Consider the following 25,232-nt stretch of genomic DNA (forward strand, 5'->3'; position numbering starts at 1 on the left):
ACTGCGATGGAGCTCCGTATGCCACGGCAAACTGGCTGACACTGACGGCGGCGGTGCACAAATGCTGCGCAGCTAGCGCCATTCGACGGCCAACACCGCGGTTCCTGGTGTGTCCGCTGTGCCGTGCGTGTGATCATTGCTTGTACAGCCCTCTCGCAGTGTCCGGAGCAAGTATGGTGGGTCTGACACACCGGTGTCAATGTGTTCTTTTTTCCATTTCCAGGAGTGTACATTCACGTTCAGAAAAAAACCACCTTGAACGACTACAGATAGGACATTCATATTCAGGGGACATTTACATTAGCATGTTCTCCACAAATGGCAACGGCCTTCCGCAGTGGATACAACGGTTCCCGTGAGATCACCGAAGTTAAGCGCTGTCGGGCGTGGTCGCCACTAGGATGGGTGACCATCCAGGCCACCATGCACTGTTGCCAATTTTCGGGGTGCCCTCAGCCTCGTGATGCCAATTGAGGAACTACTCGACCGAATAGTAGCGGCTTCGGTTAAGAATACCATCATAACGACCGGGAGAGCAGTGTGCTGACCCCACGCCCCTCCTATCCGCATCCGCCCCTGAGGATGACTCGGCGGTCGGATGGTCGCGGTAGGCCCCTCGTGGCCTGAAGATGGAGTGCTTTATGTTCTGCAGAAATCATTAACATTTCAGTTACTTCGGTTCAGCATGTGTCTACATCTACATTTATACTCCGAATGCCACTCAACGGTGTGTGGCGGAGGGCACTTTACGTGCCACTGTCATTACCTCCCTTTCCTGTTCCAGTCGCGTATGGTTCGCGGGAAGAACGACTGCCGGAAAGCCTCCGTGCGCGCTCGAATCTCTCTATTTTTACATTCGTGATCTCCTCGGGAGGTATAAGTAGGGGGAAGCAATATATTCGATACCTCATCCAGAAACGCACCCTCTCGGAACCTGGACAGCAAGCTACACCGCGATGCATAGCGCCTCTCTTGCAGAGTCTGCCACTTGAGTTTGCTAAACATCTCCGAACCGCTATCACGGTTATGAAATAACCCTGTGACGGAACGCGCCGCTCTTCTTTGGATCTTCTCTATCTCCTCCGTCAACCCGACCTGGTACGGATCCCACATTGATGAGCAATACTCAAGTATAGGTCCAACGAGTGTTCTGTAAGCCACCTCCTTTGTTGATGGACTACATTTTCTAAGGACTCTCCCAATGAATCTCAACCTGGCACCCGCCTTACCAACAATTAATTTTATATGATCATTCCATTGCAAATCGATCCGTACGCATACTCCCAGACATTTTACAGAAGTAACGGCGACCAGTGTTTGTTCCGCTATCATATAATCATACAATGAAGGATCCTTCTTTCTATGTATTCGCAATACATTACATTTGTCTATGTTAAGGGTCAGTTGCCACTCCCTGCACCAAGTGCCTATCCGCTGCAGATCGCCCTGCATTTCGCTGCAATTTTCTAATGCTGCAACTCCTCTGCATACTACAGCATCATCCGCGAAAAGCCGCATGGAACTTCCGACACTATCTACTAGGTCATTTATATATATTGTGAAAAGCAATGGTCCCATAATACTCCCCTGTGGCACGCCAGACGTCTCTCCATGAGAACAACATGCTGTGTTCTGTTTGCTAAAAACTCTTCAATCCAGCCACACAGCTGGTCTGATATTCCGTAGGCTCTTACTTTGTTTATCAGGCGACAGTGCGGTACTGTATCGACCGCCTTCCGAAAGTCAAGGAAAATGGCATCTACCTGGGAGCCTGTATCTAATATTTTCTGGGTCTCATGAACAAATAAAGCGAGTTGGGTCTCACACGATCGCTGTTTCCGGAATCTATGTTGATTCCTACATAGTAGATTCTGGGTTTCCAGAAACGACATGATACGCGAGCAAACAACATGTTCTAAAATTGTACAACAGATCGACGTCAGAGATATAGGTCTATAGTTTTGCGCATCTGCTCGACGACCCTTCTTGAAAACTGGGACTACCTGTGCTCTTTTTCAATCATTTGGAACCTTCCGTTCCTCTAGACTTGCGGTACACGGCTGTTAGAAGGGGGGCAAGTTCTTTCGCGTACTCTGTGTAGAATCGAATTGGTATCCCGTCAGGTCCAGTGGACTTTCCTCTGTTGAGGGATTTCAGTTGCTTTTCTATTCCTTGGACACTTATTTCGATGTCAGCCATTTTTTCGTTTGTGCGAGGATTTAGAGAAGGAACTGCAGTGCGGTCTTCCTCTGTGAAACAGCTTTGGAAAAAGGTTTTTAATATTTTAGCTTTACGCGTGTCATCCTCTGTTTCAATGCCATCATCATCCCAGAGTGTCTGGATATGCTGTGTCGATCCACTTACTGATTTAACGTAAGACCAGAACTTCCTAGGATTTTCTGTCAAGTCGGTACATAAAATTTTACTTTCGAATTCACTGAACGCTTCACGCATAGCCCTACTTACGCTGCTTTGACATCGTTTAGCTTCTGTTTGTCTGAGAGGTATTGGCTGCGTTTACACTTGGAGTGAAGCTTTCGCAGTAGTTTCCTAACTTTATTGTTGAACCACGGTGGGTTTTTCCCGTCCCTCACTGTTTTACTCGGCACGTACCTGTCTAAAACGCGTTTTACGATTGCCTTGAACTTTTTCCATAAACAGTCAACATTGGCAGTGTCGGAACAGAAATTTTCGTTCTGATCTGTTAGGTAGTCTGAAATCTGCCTCCTATTACTCTTGCTAAACAGCTAAACATTCCTCCCTTTTTTTTATATTCCTACTTACTTCCATATTCAGCGATGCTGCAACGACCTTATGATCACTGATTCCCTGTTCTGCGCTTACAGAGTCGAAAAGTTTGGGGTCTGTTTGTTATGAGTAGGTCCAAGATGTTACCTCCACGAGTCGGTTCTCTGTCCACAATGAGGTCGTTCCATACAACATTGCCGTCTAGCATGTTTCTGCACGTTCGTCAAAGTTAGACGAAGAAGGGGACGAAGCCCACGTAACACTTGCCGTACAAAGTCGGCCGACTGTCACCCCTGATAGTGTACGATGTGTTCCACTGTTCCGTCAGAGCCGAAGAGCACGCAGATCTGTCCTGCAATGCCATTCGGATGAGGTGTCGATCTTATCGGGGAGTGGCATGGGTGGTGCGACCTGACCCATTTCGTTGTGTACTACGGCCTTGCGTGACCCATTCTGCGCACACAAGTTTCACTGCCGAAACTTTAGTCCTACACGAGCAGAAGTTTCCCGGATGGATGCATCGCATTCTCTCACGTCAATAGTGCGCCCTCCTTGAAACTCACTGACTTGACGGCAGGTTTCGCGAATGCGTCTGTGACGCATCTTGCACGTCTGCTCAAGTCACACTGGCCCGTTACATTCGGTTTATAGCGACAACAGGCGCCGCAGGCACGTTTCACCGGTCGACGGTGTTGCTCCGCGATATCGATGTTCACCCTGAATCCGCGGTCCGACGTGGTTCAAACGCTAATTATTTCTTCAGAATGTACTAAGGTATACAGGATGGTCCATTGATAGTGACTGGGGCAAATATCTCACGAAATAAGCGTGAAAGGAAAAAACTACAAAGAACAAAACTTGTCTAGCACGAACATGTAATAAAAAATGGGGGATCTTATTTAAAAAAACGTAGTTGATATCCGTTTGACCTATGGCAGCGCCATCTAGCGGGCCAACCATAGCGCTATCTGGTTTCCCACTTGAAGCTGGACATGTTTCGTCCTTTGTAGTTTTTTAGTTTGACGCTTATTTCGTGAGATATTTGGCCCGGCCATGATCAATGGACCACCCTGTATATATAATAGTGAAATGTAGCTAGCAAATATGAAAAGTTGTATTTATGGCTTATCGGCTTAAGATTAGAATACTACTACAGAATCTCAACGTGCTATAACAGTAGACAAAGCTCAGGCTCAGAGAGAGAGTGAAGACAGAGAAAATGTACATCGGGTGGGAGAATTTGAAAATAGAAAGCAGAAAGTAGGAAATGGACAGAGAGAGGTGTCAGGAGTAGATGGATAGAGAGCGGGTGGAGAAGATGGGGAGGAGGTGATGGGCAGAAAGAGGAAGAGAGAGAGGGAGCAGGAAGACATGGGGAGAGAACAGGGAGGAGAAGATGTACAGAGAAACGTGGAGGAGGTTGTGGGCAGGGAGGCAGGACAAGAGAAGGAGATGATAAAGGAGAGGGGGTGGATATATATAAGGTATAGTTCCACGCTATATATCTAAGGACAGGTGCTTATTCGAGTGCAACTTTGTGTATTAGTTTCAAAGGAATTGGTGAAGAACTTCCGGAAATTTACGATTTTCTACAATGGAACATTTACATAAGACTAAAAAGTTGTGACCGAGGGCTCATTTGTTTCAATTTGAATTTGTAAACGGTCACTGAACCAAGCAGCCATGTTTAAACCTTTGTGCTATTTTTCCGTTTAACCCGATTGTGCCAGAGCAACACGAGGCCAGGACCAGCTAAAAATACTAGTAAATCTCTAATGTCAGGTTTGCGTCGACACTGGAAGATGTACGATAAGCGAACTGTAGCCGGGACCGTGCATCATGATCCATAGAGCAAGTTCGCCGTTTACATATTTTGAACTACTGGCCATTAAAATTGCCACACCAAGAAGAAATGCAGATGATAAGCGGGTATCCACAGGACACATATATTATACTAGAATTGACATGTGATTTCATTTTCACGCAATTTAGGTGCATATATCCTGAGAAATCAATACCCAGAACAACCACCTCTGGCCGTAAAAACGGCCTTCATACGCCTGGGCATTGAGTAAAACAGAGCTCCGATGACGTCTACAGGTACAGCTGCCCATGCAACTTCAACACGATACCACAGTTCATCGAGAGTAGTCACTGGCGTATTGTGACGAGCCTTCATACGCCTGGGCATTGAGTAAAACAGAGCTCCGATGACGTCTACAGGTACAGCTGCCCATGCAACTTCAACACGATACCACAGTTCATCGAGAGTAGTCACTGGCGTATTGTGACGAGCCTGTTGCTCGGCCACCATTGACCAGACGTTTTCAATTGGTGAGAGATCTCGAGAATGTGCTGGCCAGGGCAGCAGTCCAACATTTTCTGTGTCCAGAAAGGCCCGCACAGGACCTACAACATACAGTCGTGCATAATCCTGATGAAATGTGGGGTTTCGCAGGGATTGAATGAAGGGTAGAGCCACGGGTCGTAACACATCTGAAATGTAACGTCCACTGTTCAAAATGCCGTCAATGCGAACTAGATGTGGCCGAGACGTGTAACCAATGGCACCCCATACCATCACGCCGGGTGATACGCCAGTATGGTGATGACGAATACACGCTTCCAATGTGCGTTCACCGCAATGTCTCCAAACACGGTTGCGACCATCATGATGATGTAAACAGAACCTGGATTCATCCGAAAAAAGGACGTTTTGCCATTCGTGCACCCAGGTTCGTCGTTGAGTACACCATCGCAGGCGCTCCTGTCTGTGATGCAGCGTCAAGGGTAACCGCAGCCATGGTCTCCGTGCTGATAGTCCATGCTGCTGCAAACGTCGTCGAACTGGTTGTTGTCTTTCAAACGTCCCCATCTGTTGACTCAAGGATCGAGACGTGGCTGCAAGATTTGTTACAGCCATGCGGATAAGATGCCTGTCATCTCGACTGCTAGTGATACGAGGCCGTTGAGATCCAGCACGGCGTTCCGTATTACCCTCCTGAACCCACCGATTCCATATTCTGCTAACAGTTATTGGATCTCGACCAACGCGAGCAACAATGTCGCGATACGATAAACCGCAATCGCGATAGGCTACAGTCCGACCTTTATCAAAGTCGGAAACGTGGTGGTACGCATTACTCCTCCATACACGAGGCATCACAACAACGTTTCACCAGGCAACGCCGGTCAACTGCTGTTTGTGTACGAGAAATCGGTTGGAAACTTTCCTCATGTCATCACGTTGTAGGTGTCGCCACCGGCGCCAACCTTGTGTGAATGCTCTGAGGAGCTAATCAATTGCATATCACAGCATCTTCTTCCCGTCGGTGAAATTTGGCGTCTGTAGCACGTCATCTTAATGGCCAGTAGTGTATCTTGCAGCCTGGCGCCTCATTTATTACTTTTTGTTGACAAACTTGCAGACGCCCACTAGTGCAGCCCTCGACGTGTGTCTGTTGCAGCGTACATCGTGGTGGCGATGATCTCTCGGGACTACGAGCGGCAGCCGCGCGGCCGGCCCGGGGAGCGGCCTCTGCGGCCCTTCGTGGCCGGGCGCCCTCCGCGGCTGCCCCCGGACCTGGGGGGCGGGCAGGCGCTGCCACCGCCCCCGTCCTATCAGGAGGCCACGGCGGCGCCGCCCCCAGGTGAGCGCGCGAGCGAGCCGTCCCAGCGTGCAGCGCGCAGCCGCCGCTGGCCAGCCACATCGCGCGGCATTTGTTTGGCTTTCCTTCAGTGGTACTCTGTGTTCAGTACACCGTACCGTCATCCTTGCCACACGATACATCATAAAACAAAAACAGTAAACAGTATGGTAGGCCCCTTAGCATCTACGAGGAGTTAAAGATTAAGCTTATCCATTACGGATGTTTAAGAACCCGTGACTGTTTATTCAACGTAAATACGTGAAACTGCAACCAGTCACTTTTTGAAATAGTATTTTTTCCGTTAACCGCTTTAAAAAACTTTTTCGGGCTCATAACCTTTTCGGACTTATCTTCAGATGGTGAGCAGGAGGTTATATAGCTATTTCAAAGCATACTGCTGGCTTTAACTTCCTGGCAGATTAAAATTGTGCGCCGGACCGAGACTCGAACTCGGGACATTTGCCTTTCAAGGGCAAGTGCTCTACCAACTGAGCTACCCAAGCACGACACACGACACGTCCTCACAGCTTTACTTCTGCCAGTACCTCGTCTCCTACCTTCCAAACGTCACAGAAGTTCTCCTGCAGAACTACCACTCCTGAAAGAAAGGATATTGCGGAGACATGGCAGAAGTAAAGCTGTGAGGATGAGGTGTGAGTCGCGCTTGGGTAGCTCAGTTGGTAGAGCGCTTGCCCGCCAAAGGCAAAGGTCCCGAGTTCGAGTCTCGGTCCGACTTACAGTTTCAATCTGCTAGGAAGTTTCATATCAGCACACACTTCGCTGCAGAGTGAAAATATCTTTCTGGAAACATCCCCCAGACTGTGGCTAAGCCATGTCTCCGCAATATCCTTTCTTTCAGGAGTGCTTGTTCTGCTAGGTTCGCAGGAGAGCTTCTGTAAAGTTTGGAAGGTAGGAGATGAGGTACTGGCAGAAGTAAAGCTGTCAGGACGGGGAGTGAGTCGTGCTTGGGTAGCTCAGTTGGTAGAGCACTTGCCCTTGAAAGGCAAAGGTCCCGAGTTCGAGTCTCGGCCCGGCACACAGTTTTAATCCGCTAGGAAGTTTCATATCAGCACACACTCCGCTGCAGAGTGAAAATCTCTTTCTGGCATAATGCTGGCTCTGTGACAAGAAAATGAAACGTGCTTTAATGCACCGCCATGAGTATTTTTTATATGTTTATTTGGATCAAGAGTTTAGTTTTGTACTTACTCCGACAGTATGTATGGCTTTTGTTGTAATATGCATTGTCTGCTTCCATTGTGATGGACAGCTGGTAACACATCACTCTCTTTTACAGAACAGGTATGGATATTCAAATATTCAAATGACCGTCACCGCTATGGGACTTATCATCTGAAGTCATAAGTCCCCTAGAACTTAGAACTACATAAACCTAACTAACCTAAGTACATGACACACGTCCATGACCGAGGCAGGATTCGAACCTGCGACCATAGCGGTCGCGCGGTTCCAGACTGAAGCGCCTAGAACCGCTCGACCACGTCGGCCGGCTGTATAAATATTCCAGCGCATTCATGTTAATGCTAGTCATGAGTAAAGTACTTGCCCATAAGTGACTGTGTTTAATGATAAGAATAGTAATCCCCCCATGAACCATACACCTTGCCATTGGTGGGGAGGCTTGCGTGCCTCAGCGATACAGATGGCCGTACCGTAGGTGCAACCACAACGGAGGGGTATCTGTTGAGAGGCCAGACAAACGTGTGGTTCCTGAAGAGGGGCAGCAGCCTTTTCATTAGTTGCAGGGGCAACAGTCTGGATGATTGACTGATCTGCCCTTGTAACACCAACCAAAACGGCCTTGGTGTGCTGGTACTGCGAACGGCTGAAAGCAAGGGGAAACTACAGCCGAAATTCTTCCCGAGGGCATGCAGCTTTACTGTATGGTTAAATGATGATGGCGTCCTCTTGAATAAAATATTCCAGAGGTAAAATAGTCCCTCATTAGGATCTGCGGGCGGGGACTACTCAAGAGGACGTCGTTCTCAGGAGAAAGAAAACTCGCGTTCTACGAATCGGAGAGTGGAATGTCTGATCCCTTAATCGGGCAGGTACGTTAGAAAATTTAAAAATGGAAATGGATAGGTTGAAGTTAGATATAGTTGGAATTAGTGAAGTTCGGTGGCATGAGGAACAAGACTTTTGGTCAGGTGAATACACGGTTATAAATACAAAATCAAATAGGGGTAATGCAGGAGTAGGTTTAATAATGAATTAAAAAATAGGAGTGAGGGTAACCTACTACAAACAGCATAGTGAACGCATTATTATGGCCACGATAGACAGGAAACCCACGCCTACTACAGTAGTACACGTTTATATGCCCACCAGCTCTGCAGATGACGAAGAAATTGATGAAATGTATGATGAGATAAAAGAAATTATTCAGGTAGTGAAGGGAGACGAAAATTTAATAGTCATTGGTGACTGGAATTCGAGAGTAGGAAAAGGCAGAGAAGGAAACGTAGTAGGTGAATATGGAATGGGACTAAGAAATGAAAGAGGAAGCCGCCTGGTAGAATTTTGCACAGATCACAACTTAATCATACCTAACACTTGGTTCAAGAATCATAAAAGAAGGCTGTATACATGGAAGAAGCCTGGAGATACTGACAGATTTCAGATAGATTATATAATGGTAAGACAGAGATTTAGGAACCAGGTTTTAAACAGTAAGATATTTCCAGGGGAAGATGTGGACTCTGACCACAATCTATTGGTTATGAACTATAGATTAAAACTGAAGAAACTGCAAAAAGGTGGGAAATTAAGGAGATGGGACCTGGATAAACTGACTAAACCAGAGGTTGTACAGATTTTCAGGGAGAGCATAAGAGAACAATTGATAGGAATGGGGGGAAAAATACAGTAGAAGAAGAATGGGTAGCTTTGAGGGATGAAGTAGTGAAGGCAGCAGAGGATCAGGTAGGTAAAGAGACGAGAGCTAGTAGAACTCCTTGGGTAACAGAAGAAATATTGAATTTAATTGATGACAGGAGAAAATATAAAAATGCAGTAAATGAAGGAGGCAAGGAGGAATGCAAACGTCTCAAAAATGAGATCGACGGGAAGTGCAAAATGGCTAAGCAAGGATGGCGAGAGGACAAATGTGAGGATGTAGAGGCTTATCTCGCTAGGGGTAAGATAGGTAGATACTGCCTACAGGACAATTAAAGAGACCTTTGGAGAAAAGAGAGCCACTTGTAAGAATATCAAGAGCTCAGATGGAAACCCAGTTCTAAGCAAAGAAGGGAAAGCAGAAAGGTGGAAGGAGTATATAGAGGGTCTATACAAGGGCGATGTATTTGTGGACAATATTATGGAAATGGAAGAGGATTTAGATGAAGATGAAATGGGAGATACGATACTGCGTGAAGAGTTTGATAGAGCACTAAAAGACCTCAGTCGAAACCAGGTCCCGGGAATAGATAACATTCCATTAGAACTACTGACGGCCTTGGGAGAGCCAGTCCTGACAAAACCCTACCATCTGGTGAGCAAGACGTATCAGAAGGCGAAATACCCTCAGACTTCAAGAATAACATAACAATTCCAATCCCAAAGATGGCAGGTGCTGACAGATGTGAAAATTACCTAACTACCAGTTTAATAAGTCACTGCTGTAAAATACTAACGCGAATTCTTTACAGACGAATGGAAAGACTGGTAGAAGCCGACCTCGCAGAAGATCAGTTTGGATTCCGTACAAATGTTGGAACACGTGAGGCAATACTGACTTTACGACTCATCTTAGAAAATAGATTAAGGAAAGTCAAACTTACGTTTCTAGCATTTGTAGACTTAGAGAAAGCTTTTGTCGATGTTGACTGGAATACTCTCTTTCAGTTTCTGAAGGTGGCAGCAGTGAAATACAGGGAGCGAAAGGCTATTTACAATTTGTACAGAAACCAGACGGAAGTTACAAGAGTCAAGGGGCATGAAAGGGAAGCAGTGGTTGGGAAGGGAGTGAGTCAGGGTTGTAGCTTCTCCCCGACGTTATTCAGTCTGTATATTGAGCAAGCAGTAAAGGAAGCAAAAGAAAAATTTGGAGTAGGTATTAAAATTCATGGAGAATAAATAAAAACTTTGAGGTTCGCCGATGACATTGTAATTCTGTCAGAGACAGCACAGGACTTGCAACAGCAGTTGAACGGAATGGACAGTGTCTTAAAAAGGAGTATTAAGATAAACATCAACAAAAGCAAAACGAGGATAATGGAATGTAGTCGAATTAAGTCGGGTGAGGCTGAAGGAATTAGATTAGGAAATGAGACACTTAAAGTAGTAAAGGAGTTTGGTATTTGGGGAGCAAAATAACTGATGATGGTCGAAGTAGAGAGGATATAAAATGTAGACTGGCAATGGAAAGGAAAGCGTTACTGTAGAAGAGAAATTTGTTAACATCGAGTATAGATTTAATTGTCAGGAAGTCTTTTTCTGAAAGTATTTGTATGGAGTGTAGCCATGTATGGAAGTGAAACATGGACGATGAATAGTTTGGACAATAGAAGCTTTCGAAATGTAGTGCTACAGAAGAATGCTGAAGATTAGATGGGTAAATCACATAACTAATGAGGAGGTATTGAACAGAATTGGGGAGAAGAGGAGTTTGTGGCACAACTTGACAAGAAGGAGGGACCGGTTGGTAGGACCTGTTCTGAGGCATCAAGGGGTCACAAATTTAGCATTGGAGGGCAGCGTGGAGTGTAAAAATCGTAGAGGGAGACCAAGAGACGAATACACTAAGCAGATTCAGAAGGATATAGGTTGCAGTAAGTACTGGGAGATGAAGAAGCTTGCACAGGATAGAGTAGCACGGAGAGCTGCACCAAACCAGTCTCAGGACTGAAGACCACAGCAACAACAATTTTTTCCATGAACCGGTTTAGGAACTTTTTCGGGCTCATAACCTTTTCAAGCTTATCTTCAGATGGTGAACAGGATGTTATATAGCTATTTCAGAGTATAATGGTGGCTCTGTGACAAGAAGATGAAACGTGCTTTAATACACCGCCATGAGTATTTTTTTGTATATCAATTTGGCTCAGGAGTTTAGTTTTGTACTTACTCCGACAGTATGTGCGGCTTTCGTTGTTAATACGCATCTGTTTGCTTACATTGTGATGGACAGCTGGTAACACGTCACTCTCTTTTACAGAATAGGTTTGGATATTCAAATGGCTCTGAGCACTATGGGACTTAACTTCTGAGGTCATCAGTCCCCTAGAACTTAGAACTACTTAATCCAAACTAACGTAAGGACATGACACACATCCATGCCCGAGGCAGGATTCGAACCTGCGACCATAGCAGTCGCAGACTGAAGCGCCTAGAACCCCTCGGCCACATCTGCCGGCTGTATGGATATTCCAGGGCATTCATGTTAATGCTAGTCACGAGTAAAGTACTTGCTCATAAAGTGACTGTCTTATATGATAACATAAGAATAGAAATAACACGCCAGATCATTTGGAATTGTTCTTGCAGTAATTTATTTATTTCTTTTATTTTGGGCATTCATGTTAACGCCAGTTCTGATTAAAGTATTTGTCCATACATGGACTCTAATATTTGTAAAGAGAAATAAGTAATATCTCTGAGTGAAGTAGGCCTACGTCATATCTTTGTGTGAAGATCTTTCCAACAAGTAACAGTTGGATAGCACGCATTCGATTCTGGAAAAGTTTCGTTATTCCAGTGTATGTGAATACACATTCCGTAAAAGTGAGTGATGTAATACCAGCTGTCCGTCACGATGCAAGCAGAAAGATGGATATTAACTACAGAAGCCGCCCATACTGTCGCATTAAGTACAAAACTAAACTTTGGATCCAAATCTTCATATAAACAAACTCATGACGACATATTAAAGCATGTTCCATCTGATACGCCTGCTAAACCCGCTGGGCACAAGTTATTAGGATTGTGGAAAGGGCCAAATAAGGTTGGGGTCAGTTTCACCTTAAAATTGTAATTTATTGTAATTTAATAACACATCTACAACCAAAGCGGCACATAGCCGATACACTTACGAATTCCAAACTCGAAATCTTTCACGGCTGAAGGCCTCCAAACAAGAAATCTTAAAAATCAACATGGTAAATTTCAAGTGACTGAAAACAGGCAGTTGCAGTTACAAATAAAATAAAAATCACAGCTAGGCTAGAAGCCTCAAGGCAAGATTGAACACACAAACATAAACAAGATGCAATACAAGTGGTTGAAAGGTCACAATAAAATTTTCAAAATTTTGAAATAAATTACCATAACCTTTCAAAGGCCCAATGTTTAAGCTTGAAAGGTAATTTTTAGAATAAAGTTCCAAAATTTTTTAAAAAATATAACCATAAGCCATAAATTTTAAGTAGCTGAAACCGGATTAAAAGAAAAGACAACACAACGGCAATAACCTTTCAGCAAATATCCACTTGCCGGAATTCAAACTTACTTACATAAAACAGAGTAAAACAAAGAATTTTTCTTTTATCATTGGCTATGATAGATTAGAAACAGACATTTAAATACTGGTGAGAAAGACAGCACTCACAAGCCTCCAGGGGGTTGGTCTGACCTCGTTCACTTAGGTGAGACACGTGGTGAGCCCAATTACACTTGATCCGTCGGAAGCCAACCAAGGGACAGCCACGGACCGACCGACAAACGACTTGTTTGCCACCAATCGGTACATGAGAATTCAAACACAAAATGTTATGGGCGTGATTATCCACAATCAAATATGTATATGTAATAAGCTGTCAAAACTACACACTGTGCTGGACAGCGACAACAGATAAGGAAAGGACACTGCCTGATATTACATTAGTGGTCAGGGCAGGTAACTGGAACACTGACGGCCACAAGGCAGAAAATTCTGCTGGTGCACTTGAATTGTAGTCAACCAATATACAGTACCGGCCATTAAAATTGCTACACTACGAACATGACGTGCTACAGACGCGAAATTTAACCGACAGGAAAAAGATGCGGTGATATGCAAATGATTAGCTTTTCAGAGCATTCGCACAAGGTTGGCGCCGGTGGCGACACCTACAACGTGCTGACATGAGAAAAGTTTCCAGCCGATTTCTAATACAGAAACAGCAGTTGACCGGCGTTGCATGGTGAAACATTGTTGTGATGCCTCGTGTAAGGAGGAGAAATGCGTACCATCACGTTTCCGACGTTGATAAAGGTCGGATTGTAGCCTATCGCGATTGCGGTTTATCGTATCGCAACATTGCTGCTCGCGTTGGTCGAATCCAATGACTGTTAGCAGAATATGGAATCGGTGGGGTCAGGAGGGTAATACGGAACGCCGTGCTGGATCCCAAAGGCCTCGTATCACTAGCAGTCGAGATCACAGGCATGTTATCGGCATGGCTGAAACGGATCGTGCAGCCACGTCTCGATCTGTGACTCAACAGATGGGGACGTTTGCAAGACAACAACCATCTACGCGAACAGTTCGACGACGTTTGCAGCAGCATAGACTATCAGCTCGGAGACCATGGCTGCGGTTAACCTTGACGCTGCATCACACACAGGAGCGCCTGCGATGGTGTACTCAGCGACCAACCTGGGTGCACGAATGGCAAAAAGTCATTTTTTCAGATGAATCCAGGTGCTGTTTAGAGCATCATGATGGTAGCATCCATGTTTGGGGACATCGTGGTGAACGCACATTGGAAGCGTGTATTCGTCATCGCCATACTGGCGTATCACCCGGCGTGATCGTATGGGATGCTATTGGTTACACGTCTCGGTCACCTCTTGTTCGCATTGACGGCGCTTTGAACAGTGGACGTTACATTTCAGATGTGCTACTACCCGTCGCTCTACCCTTCATTAGATCCCTGCGAAACCCTACATTTCGGCAGAATAATGCACGAACGCATGTCGCAGGTTCTGTATGGGCGTTTCTGGATACAGAAAATGTTCGACTCTTGCCCTGGCCAGCACATTCTGCAGATCTCTCACCAACTGAAAACGTCTGGTCAATGGTGGCCGACCAACTGGCTCGTCACAATACGCCAGTCGCTACTCTCGATGAACTGTGGCATCGTGTTGAAGCTGCATGGGCAGCTGTACCTGTACACGCCATCCAAGCTCAGTTTGACTCAATGCACAGGCGTATCAAGGCCGTTATTACGGCCAGAGGTGGTTGTTCTGGGTACTGATTTCACAGGATCTATGCACCCAAATTGCGTGAAAATGTAATCACATTTCAGTTCTAGTATAATATATTTGTCCAATGAATACCTGTTTATCATCTGCATTTCTTCTTGGTGTAGCAATTTTAATGGCCAATAGTGTAGTTAATTCCACCGCATGGCTGCTAAATTTCAGCAATATAAACACTGTGTTGCTCACAGGAAAACCTCCCCGACAGCGAACCACCGAAACGAACCACGCAACATGAATGGACGTGGCTTGGGTACTTGAAACCGCTGCTCAACTTTGACGTCCTGCGTCGGTGAACCACGAAGCTCGTAGCGATCGGACAGCTCCACACACGCTCCGACACTGCGCAGGGACCGCCAACGGACCCAGCCTACTGCACCGCACAGAGATAACTTCCCTGGTCCGCAGCAACCGACCGACTCCTCTCAGAATGCCCATAACATCTAAAATAGTCGTCAGTGGAAATATCGGCAACTACACACACAACCTGACAAACACTTGCACGAAGACCTGATCGATACCCAACAGTAACTAAGCACACACGAAGACAAATCGGGTGTCGATGCACACACACAGACAGCCGACTCTTGAACGATCGGCGAGCGAAAACGCGTCGTCCAGTAGGACGACCGACCGACGATCCACCAAGACAGTGGCTCGGCTCAAGTGATGCGTGGCGGCAATGGTCGGGCGAGCCATGTTGACGCAGAACTCATAGCTCCACCCCGACTGCACTACAGCGGCATTGCAACTCCCCAACTGGCAGCTGCGGACTGCGCTCCAGACGCGTTCCAACTGACTGACAGCCCGCACTCGTGACCCGAACTCCCCTTAGGACAGACAACGACCTGGAAATAATAACAGTTGAGCAAAGGTACTACGAGAGGGCGTATATCGATACCCGCTGCTAGCGCCGATCACTGTCAGGCAAAGCAGCAACTCATTGACAGTAGTAATTCAACTTAACGTAGTGCAATGGAGATACGTTAAAAACAGGGTGTAAAATACATGATGGCGGGAACACGAGCTACGCACGACTCACCATCTTCTTGTCACAGAGTCAGAGCCCAACATCATGATCTGAAATTGCTATTCAACCTCCTGTACACCATCTGCAGATGAGTCTAAAAAGATTCGAAAACCATTTCATGGAATGAAGCAGTCGAAATTTGACTTAACGATAATAACTTTAACAGAGACAACGGTTGTGTACTTAGCAACACCTGAAAGAGTGTACTGGATAAAGAAAAATCGCAGAGGAAATCTTCCCGCACTTTACCTCCTGATTCAAGGGACGGCGCTGCAAGCAACGCGGGATAGGAACTACGCGCCACATCGCTGTTGCTATGACGTATTCCAGCCAATCAGAAGCCGTATTTGCATATAAAAGTGGGAGCCTCGCCAGTTTACGACAGACAGTTTTAGCCCTGTCGACGACCATGGAGGTAGTGGTGGAAAGCTTGGAGTTTTATCCTGAATTGACACGGCATGTACACCGAGAGACTTTTATCCAAGAAATATGTCGCGAAAGACTTCGTAGCCATTTCATGGAATAACTGTTCAAAAATTTTATGTATTTAAACCTACGAGGCGTGTTTTTAGAATAAGAAGAATTTTGAAATGTGGCCGTTGGAGCTTCCGCCGCCGTGTGTGTGTGGAGGAAATGCTACGAATTTTGTAATGGGCGGAAAATGGTACAGAATATTTAAAGAAAAGACGGCCCTACTACTGTGCGAAATGCAAAAGTAGTTAGCGTCATCCGTCATTACTGGTGATGAGGTGTAGAAAGATGATAAAACAACATAACAGTTTATTGGACGGGCATCCACATGTTTTGCATGTTGGATAAAAACCGCTGCACCTGTTATTAATCCTGTTAATCCTTTATTAAAGTACCCTCCGCCACACACCGTAAGGTGGCTCGCGGAGTATAGATGTAGGTGTAGACTAGTTTCGTAATTTAAATTACATCATCAGATGAAGATATGAATAAAGAGGAGAAAGAGACCGTGAGCACTAACGCTAAGACCACACTACAGTAATGAAAAGTGTCTGCGGGACAGAATACATACATTATAGTGGTCATCCCACGTTCAAAGCCCTATCCCAGGATTTCTTTAAAATTTGGGAAATTTCGCACAAAGCGATACTTATGGATTAAACCGCAGAAATGAAGCTGGACCGTGTGAACAAATGGGACGAGAGAAATTATTATAAAAAGCACCTGCAAGAGAGAGGAAGAGAAAGGGAGGAAACAAAGTATAGACTAAACAGTTCCTCAGCTGAAACCGCGCCGGGACAGAACGCTGCGAATGCCGCACTCGAATTGACTTGATGTTTCCTATCAAGTAAACATTTCGTTTCATTATGCTGTGTCCAGATAGATTCAGTACTCTTCATCAGTCATCAAATCATTGACATTCTTCTGTAGCCCCACATTGCGAAAGCTTCCATCCTCATCTTGTATCAACTGATTATTGTCCACATTTCACTTCCACACATCGCCACACCCCAATAACCAGTCTCTCAATTTTGAAGTTATGACTCATTGAGCTTATGGGTTCCATAATATTTACAACTGTCAGCACCTGCCTTCTTTGAAACTCGAATTACTGAATTCTTGGGATGCGTTTCGTCTAATGCAACTAAGTGAAAGGCTGTTTTTATTTTGCCACGCGCATTTCGCTCCTTTCTGTTTGTGAAGCATCTTCAGTGCCCTTTAATGTAGTTTAATTTTGTATATAATATATGCATACACAATAACAATTACGCATTTGTTAGCACATTAGATATTTTTGTTATTCTTTTGTTGTTTCGTGAGAAACGACTTTTGTAGCACGAGTTTCATCATACTAAAGTAGTATTTGTTTCTTCTTAGGATTTGTGATGTTATTAATGCATATTTGCAGTAATAGAGTTGTGCTTAGATGGTTTGCTTGCCCACGATGTTCAATTTTCGGAGCTTTACAAACACATTTCGTCTTAACACGTCACTTTCACTAATTACTGCGTTTTGATTTACTTTGTTAACTATATGACAACTGTCGCTCTGTGTTTATTGTTCGTGTTTTGTTTATGTTGTAGTGTTTGTATGTAGTTTAGTATTCTTTGTGTGTGTGTGTGTGTGTGTGTGTGTGTGTGTGTGTGTGTGTGTGTGTATATGTTTCTTTTTCCTGTGTGTGTGTTTCTTTTTCCTTTTGTTGTTATATTATTATTGTTATTCTTTCCTTTCTCAGACGTCATGTCCGGTTAAAAATGGAAGGTGACGCGGACCTTGATCAAGCGTGACTTCCGTTTAACTGTACGGTATATGTTACATTGCATTTAGGAACTTTCGGGTAATTGAACATGTATCACTAATTGCAGATTTCTGTAGTTGTATATATACGTTTGGATGTAGCTGTATTGCGTTGATGTACTGGTGGATATTGTGTGGTATGACTCCTGTAGTTGATAGTATAATTTGTATAATGTCAACTTTATCCTGATGCCACATGTCCTTGACTTCCTCAGCCAGTTGGACGTATTTTTCAATTTTTTTTCTGTTACCTTCTGTATATTTGTTGTATTGGGTATGGATATTTCGATTAGTTGTGTTAATTTCTTCTTTTTATTGGTAAGTATGATGTCAGGTTTGTTATGTGGTGTTGTTTTATCTGTTATAATGGTTCTGTTCCAGTATAATTTGTATTCATTATTATTATTATTACGTCCGTCTCTACAATGCCGTACGATCATTTCATTTCATTATTATTATTATTATTATTATTTAGTCTGAATATATTGTACATCTCTGTTGTTATTGTTACTGTATTCTTGGGATCTGGTTCATCTTCTTCTTGAAGTCTGAGTATATTTTGACTCTCTAATATATGTTTCGTACTACGTGGAATACACTGCCAGAAAATAAAACAGCACACCTGAAAAGAGGACGGGGATTTTCACCCGATGACGGCGTGTGCCTCCTGTGGGGTATTAGATGTATTGTCACTGTTTCAGGGTCGTCCATCAACAGACAGTGCAGTGGCATAGCAATCAGAGCGTCAACTGTGTCAACTGGTTAATAGGGAACATTCTTCAGCCAGAGGGCTCAGTGTGGTGCATACACTGAAACGAGTAGACATGCCACGGAGACGCAGTTCTGATTCTTTCAAACAAATGAATGAGTGTGAAAGGGGTCAAATTTTGGCCTTCCAAGTGACGAGATGATCCTTTGGGAGAGCTGACACACAAATTGGACGTACTCCGTGTGTCATTTGTGGAATGATGCTGCTATCAGTGGTCACGTGATTATTCTTACATCTGTAAACGACTCTCTGCATGTTCACGCAGCACATACGCTCTCCAGGGTCGTCCTATTGTAAGGACAGCAGCGGAAGATCGTACAGCTACCACAGTGCAGATAGGAGCGCTTTTGAGTCCAGACGTGTCGACACGACCTGTTGCGAACTGGTAATTAGCAGTGGGAGTACTGGCATGCACATCTCTAGCCAGTCTTCCACTCACACCACAGTACTGACGTACACAGCTTGACTGGTGCCATCAGAGGATCACTTGGAAGATGGGACCGCGCACTTTGGTCTTCAGCAATGAGAGAAGATTCTGCCTGCAGGCAAGTGATGGTCGACTGTGTGTACGGCGTAGACCTGGTGAGCGAGCACTGTCTCACAAAGTGCAATCGTCCAAGACACAATGGCTTCACCCTGGGCAGTATCCGATACACTACAACTCTCGTTCACGTTTGGTATTTCTTCATGAGATGCTAACTAGCGCTCTCTGCATGTAGAATAGCATTAGACCCGTTCTTTCGCCATTATTGCAATAGGAAGGTAATGTGTTGTTCCAACGAGATAATGCACACCCACGTACTGACCATGAAGCTCAATGTGCTCTATAAGATGGGCGGCAGCAACTTCCCTGTCCAGCACGATCTCCATACTTGTCTCCAGTGTGGGATATAATGGGACGAGACGTGATTTGTGCGACTTGTCAACCGACATCTCTTACAGAGCTATGTGAACAGGTCGAGCAAGTGAGGCATAACATATCCGAGGGCAGTATTCGCCATTTTTACGATCGACTGGATGCCAGATTCAGTGCCTTCATTGCTGCCCACAGAGGCTACACGGCGTACTAATATGGGTGTTTCAACATGGGTCGATGCCTGGTACCTCTGTAGGCGCCCCGGTGGTCCCGGTCGCCTACGGTGGACTGGATGGCCGAGCAGTGACCTGGACTGGAGGCCGAGCAGTGACCTCTCCAGTTGTCAGGATGCTAGTAAATGACTGTGGACGCGTCACAAACGCCAAAGAAACATTATTAATTCATAACACCTTTATTCCTGCCGAGTACAATGTGGCTTGGTGATATCAACGACCTTCCCAAGTCCTCGCTGACTCGTAGCGATGACACCACCTCCGGGCCACACAGTCTTGCTAGCGCAGCGCCGCGTGCTGTGACGTAGCAAAGGAATGTCCTTACTTCGTACTTTGGCCGCACGTGGCTGGTGGCGCCAGGCTGGCCGGCCAGCTCGGCTGTGGACAGCAAGCCACTGTGCGCAGGAGGCTCCGGGTTGGAGTCCCGGCGCTGTCGGCACGAGAGGCGATCTTGTAGTGCGGAGTGTACCCTATCCCACCTCATCTTCTTCCCTGCTCCTCCTGGTGGCTCGGCCGTCGTGGACGGGCGGAATGGGCTGCAATCCCCCAGCGTCGCCAGCTCAACCGGTTGCATAGGGCGTAGGTCCCGCACGATCTCGACGACGGCTCACTGATGTGGTCAGCATTGGCGGCAAGCGAGTCTGCCGCGATGTCTGCTAATCCTGGGTTGATGACTGACAGTGGCAGCAGAGAGGACCAGAACTGGTACTGTCCCCTCACGTCTGCTGCTGGATGGGCCGCCCTTACTGCAACATCTCCTTAATAAAGATTAACATGTCGATCACCGAGCTGAGCGCTATGCAGCGACCCAGTACACATCTAACTGTAAATCTAACTGCGAGTGCCTTGTTGCTATCAAAGCTGGCGTATTTAAAGGAAGCACGAGCGACGTCCTGACGTCATGGCCGTTTGTAATGACCGCATTCGTTCCACTTATACTGCTGATTCATCTGTCGTACTCGCCCCTTAGGTGTTCTTGCGACAGAGTTACGTGTTGTTACGGCAGACTTAACGTGAAGTTGTGAAATGCGGTACAGCTGACGCTATACCTCTGTCTTGCACTCTACGAAAGTCTCGATCTAACACAAAACCGCGTGCTAAGCAATTCTCTCTCGCCTGTTGTGTGTAACCAGGCCATTGCCCCTGCGTGACGACACATTCCGATCTATGTGCAATCCTCCTACATCTTGGCTAACCTACTGCCTCTGTCTCTCGGCATAGGCAACGAAACTTTGACAATATTCTACGTTTCCAACTCCTTACTATTCCGCGGCACTACACCTCAGAAGCGCTTGTGCTACTGATCTGTAAATGTAATCATTTCATATACTGCATTTGCAGTGTTGCACCAATAAATCTAGAGTAAACTGGAAATCTCTAGAAGGGTGTACCTTTTTCTGGCAGTGCAGTTTTACCATGGTATCCTTTCCCAGTTATATCAATAACTTTGAGTGACTGTCGTTTACCCCAGGGTCCTTGGTTCTCCCTAGGTCTTCCAGTGCTCGAATTTAATAGGGCAGTTTACCCTTTTTCCTATTCGTATTTTATCCCTGGAAGGGTGAGTAATGTTTGAGTAAGGAAGACAATGAACTGCCGCGTCCGCCTGCGCTTGGGTCCCCATTTAATGCTTCTGGATGTGCGCAGTTTTTCCAGACGAACCACCACCCCGCTACTCGGTGGCGTCAGGGGACGCCAGCGCGACGCCCGTGGCCAGAGGTGACGTCACCAGCACGAGCGGTCCTCAGCAGCAAGGCGGAGCGGCGGTCCACGTCTGACCCCGCCTGCGAAACTCTGCCTCAGCAGCGGCGCCTCAGTTTTTCTTGTCCGCGCGGCTGCAACACTACAAACTATGACCTTGTGTTCTCACGTGGCTTCCGTGTGACTCTTCGAATATAAAAAAAGAGACCTGATATTTATTTAGAAATTTGAATATAAGTTATTAAGTTCCTCTATTCCTCCTAGTACTCCACGCTAAATGAGAATAATATATTTTTTGTGAAGGCTTATGACTTATTATTTACAACCTCAAAATGGACTTACTGAATCAATGCAATAATGGAAGTTGTTTGTAAAGCTCAAATGACGCCGTAACTAAATGGCTATCGCTCATCTATACCTACATGAAGACACTTCTTTTTGAGAGGCACCCACATGCCTTGCTCATACTGTGGCATCAAGCAGTCAGGCCTGCAAGATGAGTGGTCTGCCAAGCGAGGGGATTTATTCTTATTTATCACAAAAACATCAATGACTCATTATGAGCTCTAGTACTCATAATTAAGCTACAAATTATTCTCATGTTTGAATATTACGCAACAGAAACGGATAACGTACATCTATTAGTAATTTACACAACTCTGATAGTTCACTACGCCTGGCAATACGACATTTTCTTCTTACTCAACGGCTTTAATCAACACGTGGTCATCGCACTGAATGTGAATGGCGCACACATTATAAATTCTGGATATCATGACTACACACTATTCGAAGAACAAGGCCACCAATCTTTTTCTTTTCACCATCTTTTTTTTTTTATTCCGATAAATTCTATTATTCTATTATTACATTTTTGTACAATAATTACACATGAGAAACTCCGGCCAGTGGGCATGGCTGTACATTGGTGATTCTCTATCTTATGGTCTCGTAATTATCTAACGCTACAGTGCACTTTCTGGATAGGATGGTGGATCTTTTGCTATATCTCACACTTCGACTCTCACACCCATCATCACGAAAATTTACTCCAGGCCGAGCGGTACAAAAAGGAACACGCATAACCCACTGCCTCTGAACCTATCTTGCTACTCTCCCATGCAAACCACACACACTTAAAATACATGAAATACATCACAATACAACACAAAGAATAGTCACAACGTTAGAATCACATCACTTTCAGCTTTCCCACTTCAATCAGTATTCATCCCAGTTTCACCCGACACACGAACTCTGAAGGATATATGCACGTCTTCCTGTGCAATGCAAGCCAAGTGGCGTTGCTGGATAGACGGCTGACTCACCTTGGTTCACTCTCAGAGTATTAGAGTTTGAATCTAGCGTCACACGGAAACATAACACGCAAAATAATATTAAGAACAAACTCTTCACACACGCGAGTCCTTAACTGGTACCATGGACGAGTACTTCTCTTTATCCTTTGTCTCATACACAGATTGAGACACACACAGTACTCACCACGTGGAAGTACTCGTCTCTAATTTCAAGTCCCGCACACGCCATTTCTTAAATATTTCCAACTTATAGTACACACGCCAGTAATTCAGCTTAACTTTAGCACTCGGATGTATTTCAACTTAGTACTAGCACTCGCAAGTATTTCAACTTATTGCTACACGTGGTTTCATTGTGAGCGTTGGTCACTTCCGAAGACTACAACGATCTCCTTAATATTACCTGCCTGTCATTTAATTCTCCCCCCAAATGTCCCTGAAATAGAGAAATAATTATTCCAAACTACTCTTAAGTATTTCACATGCATACCATTTTCTCCACTCTTTTGTCTTTACGGAGCACACCTAAGACAGGTCTTACCAACACAAGACCCAGCGCCAGAGTGCTGATACATGATCTTTCTTCAGGTCATCTCGCACCTCGGCCGAAGGGGGGGGTGGGGGGGAGCACCTTGCTACCGTACTGATCAGCCACATTTCAGGCGCTCAAAGCTCAGGTAAATTTCATCTGTTTGGTTCCACCAAAGGTGACCAAAGGACCGTCTCAAAGATGATCATATATTGCACATTCACTGTCTGCAGTTAACAGAGGACCGTACATTCATTCATTTCACAGATCTCACCAAATTGGATGTAGGGATTTATTTTGTCGTAGTGCACATGTGATCAATTAAATAAATAAATTGTCGTTCTTTCCTACACTGGTAACCGGCTTCCGTGTATTAAGTGAAATTGAGTTATTATTACAAAAAATATGTTGTTCTGACAAGAATAACGAAGAATGTTGTACCTATTTTCAATGTCTGGCGGTACTGTACCCTTTCAATTTCACACACAACACTTGTCAGAGGTTTAATCGAACTAGTTTCAGACGATGTCTTATGACCGTTCCTCCCTCGAATAGCCCATGGGAGAAACGAACACTTAAATCTTTACGTGCGGTCTCTAATTTATCTTATTTCATTGCGGCTACCTTTTCTCCCTACGTAGCTGAGGCACTCATAAAAATACTTTCGATTTCGGAGGAGAGAGTTGGTGCTTGAAATTTAGTGTAAAGATCACGTCACAATTAGACAAGCCTTTGTTTTAATGATTATCTCTTCAACTCGCATATCATATCCGTGTCACTCATTATATTTTCTGCGGTAACTCAAAACGACCTGTCCTGTCTTAAATTTTTCCGACGTCGTCCGTCACTCCTATCTGATAAGGGACTCATACCGCTCTTTGCTGTAAAAGCAGTCATTTTAGTATATTTTTAACATTTTCTACATGTGTGGTCAGTATTTTGCAATCCCTGGTTCACCCTCCCATCAACATATTATATATGTTGGCTCCAATCTAATTTGTTTGTAATTTTAGTCTCTAGGTATTTAGCTGAATCGACAGCTTTGAAATTTGTGTGATTTGTCACGTAAGCGAAAATTAACAGAAATTTTTAGTAGGCTACCGAAGCCGATGAACTCACAGTTACTACGAACTGGGACCTGGTGTCAAAGCCTTCTGGAAATATAGAGAAAAATAGTGAACTTGAAGTCTCCTGAGGATAGCACTCATTACTTTGTGGGAATTAAATGCCACTGTGTTTCAAGAGCGAAATTTTCTGAATTTGTGCTGGCAATGTGTCAACAGATCTTCTTCTTCGAGGCGTTTCATAACGTTAGCGAAACAGTTGTGTGTGGAACTAAAGATTAACCAGCATCACTACATTCAGTACTGCACAATAGCTCTATTACATACCAATTTCGAGCCTAAGACGTTGTCGTCTACACATAACGTGGGCGTCATTAATCATCGCAGCAATGTTCGGAAGGCGGTGCAGAGACCACAGCTTGGACGTTTGGACTCAATTATACTTTTATAATATCTAAATGTCCTTGCAACGAATAGTGCATCAGTGTTTCGTCATGCAGTACTAAATTGTATATCAACCGTTATTATTTAAGATTAGCCTACATTACTTTACGTCAGTTTACAGTATTCTTAGTTCCAACCTTTTTTGTAGTGATCATAAATTACATTAAGTAATCTTTCAAGGCAATTACATGTATTAATAAATCGTAAAATGAGACAGAAAATCGAACATATAGCAGGGCTATTCGGAAAGTAAGGTGTGATCGGTCGCGAAATGGAAACAAATAGCGAAAATCAAAAACGTTGTATTTGCAACACTTTTCTACAACTTCCAGTTACTTCTCCACATAGTCGCCGCTACGAATTACACATTTTTCGTAGCGTAGTACCAACTTTCCATAACCCTTGTCATAGGAGGCAGGTAC

The 25,232-nt window shown here is 44.8% G+C and overlaps 1 protein-coding gene and 3 non-coding genes across 4 annotated transcripts in view; 3 read left to right on the forward strand and 1 right to left on the reverse strand.

Annotated features, from left to right (window-relative positions):
- The window catches only part of LOC124616766 (basic salivary proline-rich protein 1-like), a 270,539-nt gene extending 248,674 nt beyond the window's left edge, over positions 1–21,865 (forward strand). The window contains exons 4-5 of the mRNA XM_047145152.1: positions 6,216–6,398; positions 21,401–21,865. Of these exons, the coding sequence (XP_047001108.1) occupies positions 6,216–6,398; positions 21,401–21,531 (314 nt within the window). The 3' untranslated portion in view covers positions 21,532–21,865. The remainder of the gene's footprint in view (positions 1–6,215; positions 6,399–21,400) is intronic.
- On the reverse strand, positions 6,827–6,901 carry Trnas-uga. Its single transcript has one exon. It is a non-coding gene; the product is annotated as a tRNA-Ser (tRNA).
- On the forward strand, positions 7,061–7,137 carry Trnaw-cca. Its single transcript has one exon. It is a non-coding gene; the product is annotated as a tRNA-Trp (tRNA).
- On the forward strand, positions 7,361–7,435 carry Trnas-uga. The gene has a single exon. It is a non-coding gene; the product is annotated as a tRNA-Ser (tRNA).
- Positions 21,866–25,232: the final 3,367 nt, after the last annotated feature.

Source organism: Schistocerca americana, chromosome 5 (assembly GCF_021461395.2).
Source record: "Schistocerca americana isolate TAMUIC-IGC-003095 chromosome 5, iqSchAmer2.1, whole genome shotgun sequence".
Taxonomy (NCBI): Eukaryota; Metazoa; Arthropoda; class Insecta; order Orthoptera; family Acrididae; genus Schistocerca; species Schistocerca americana.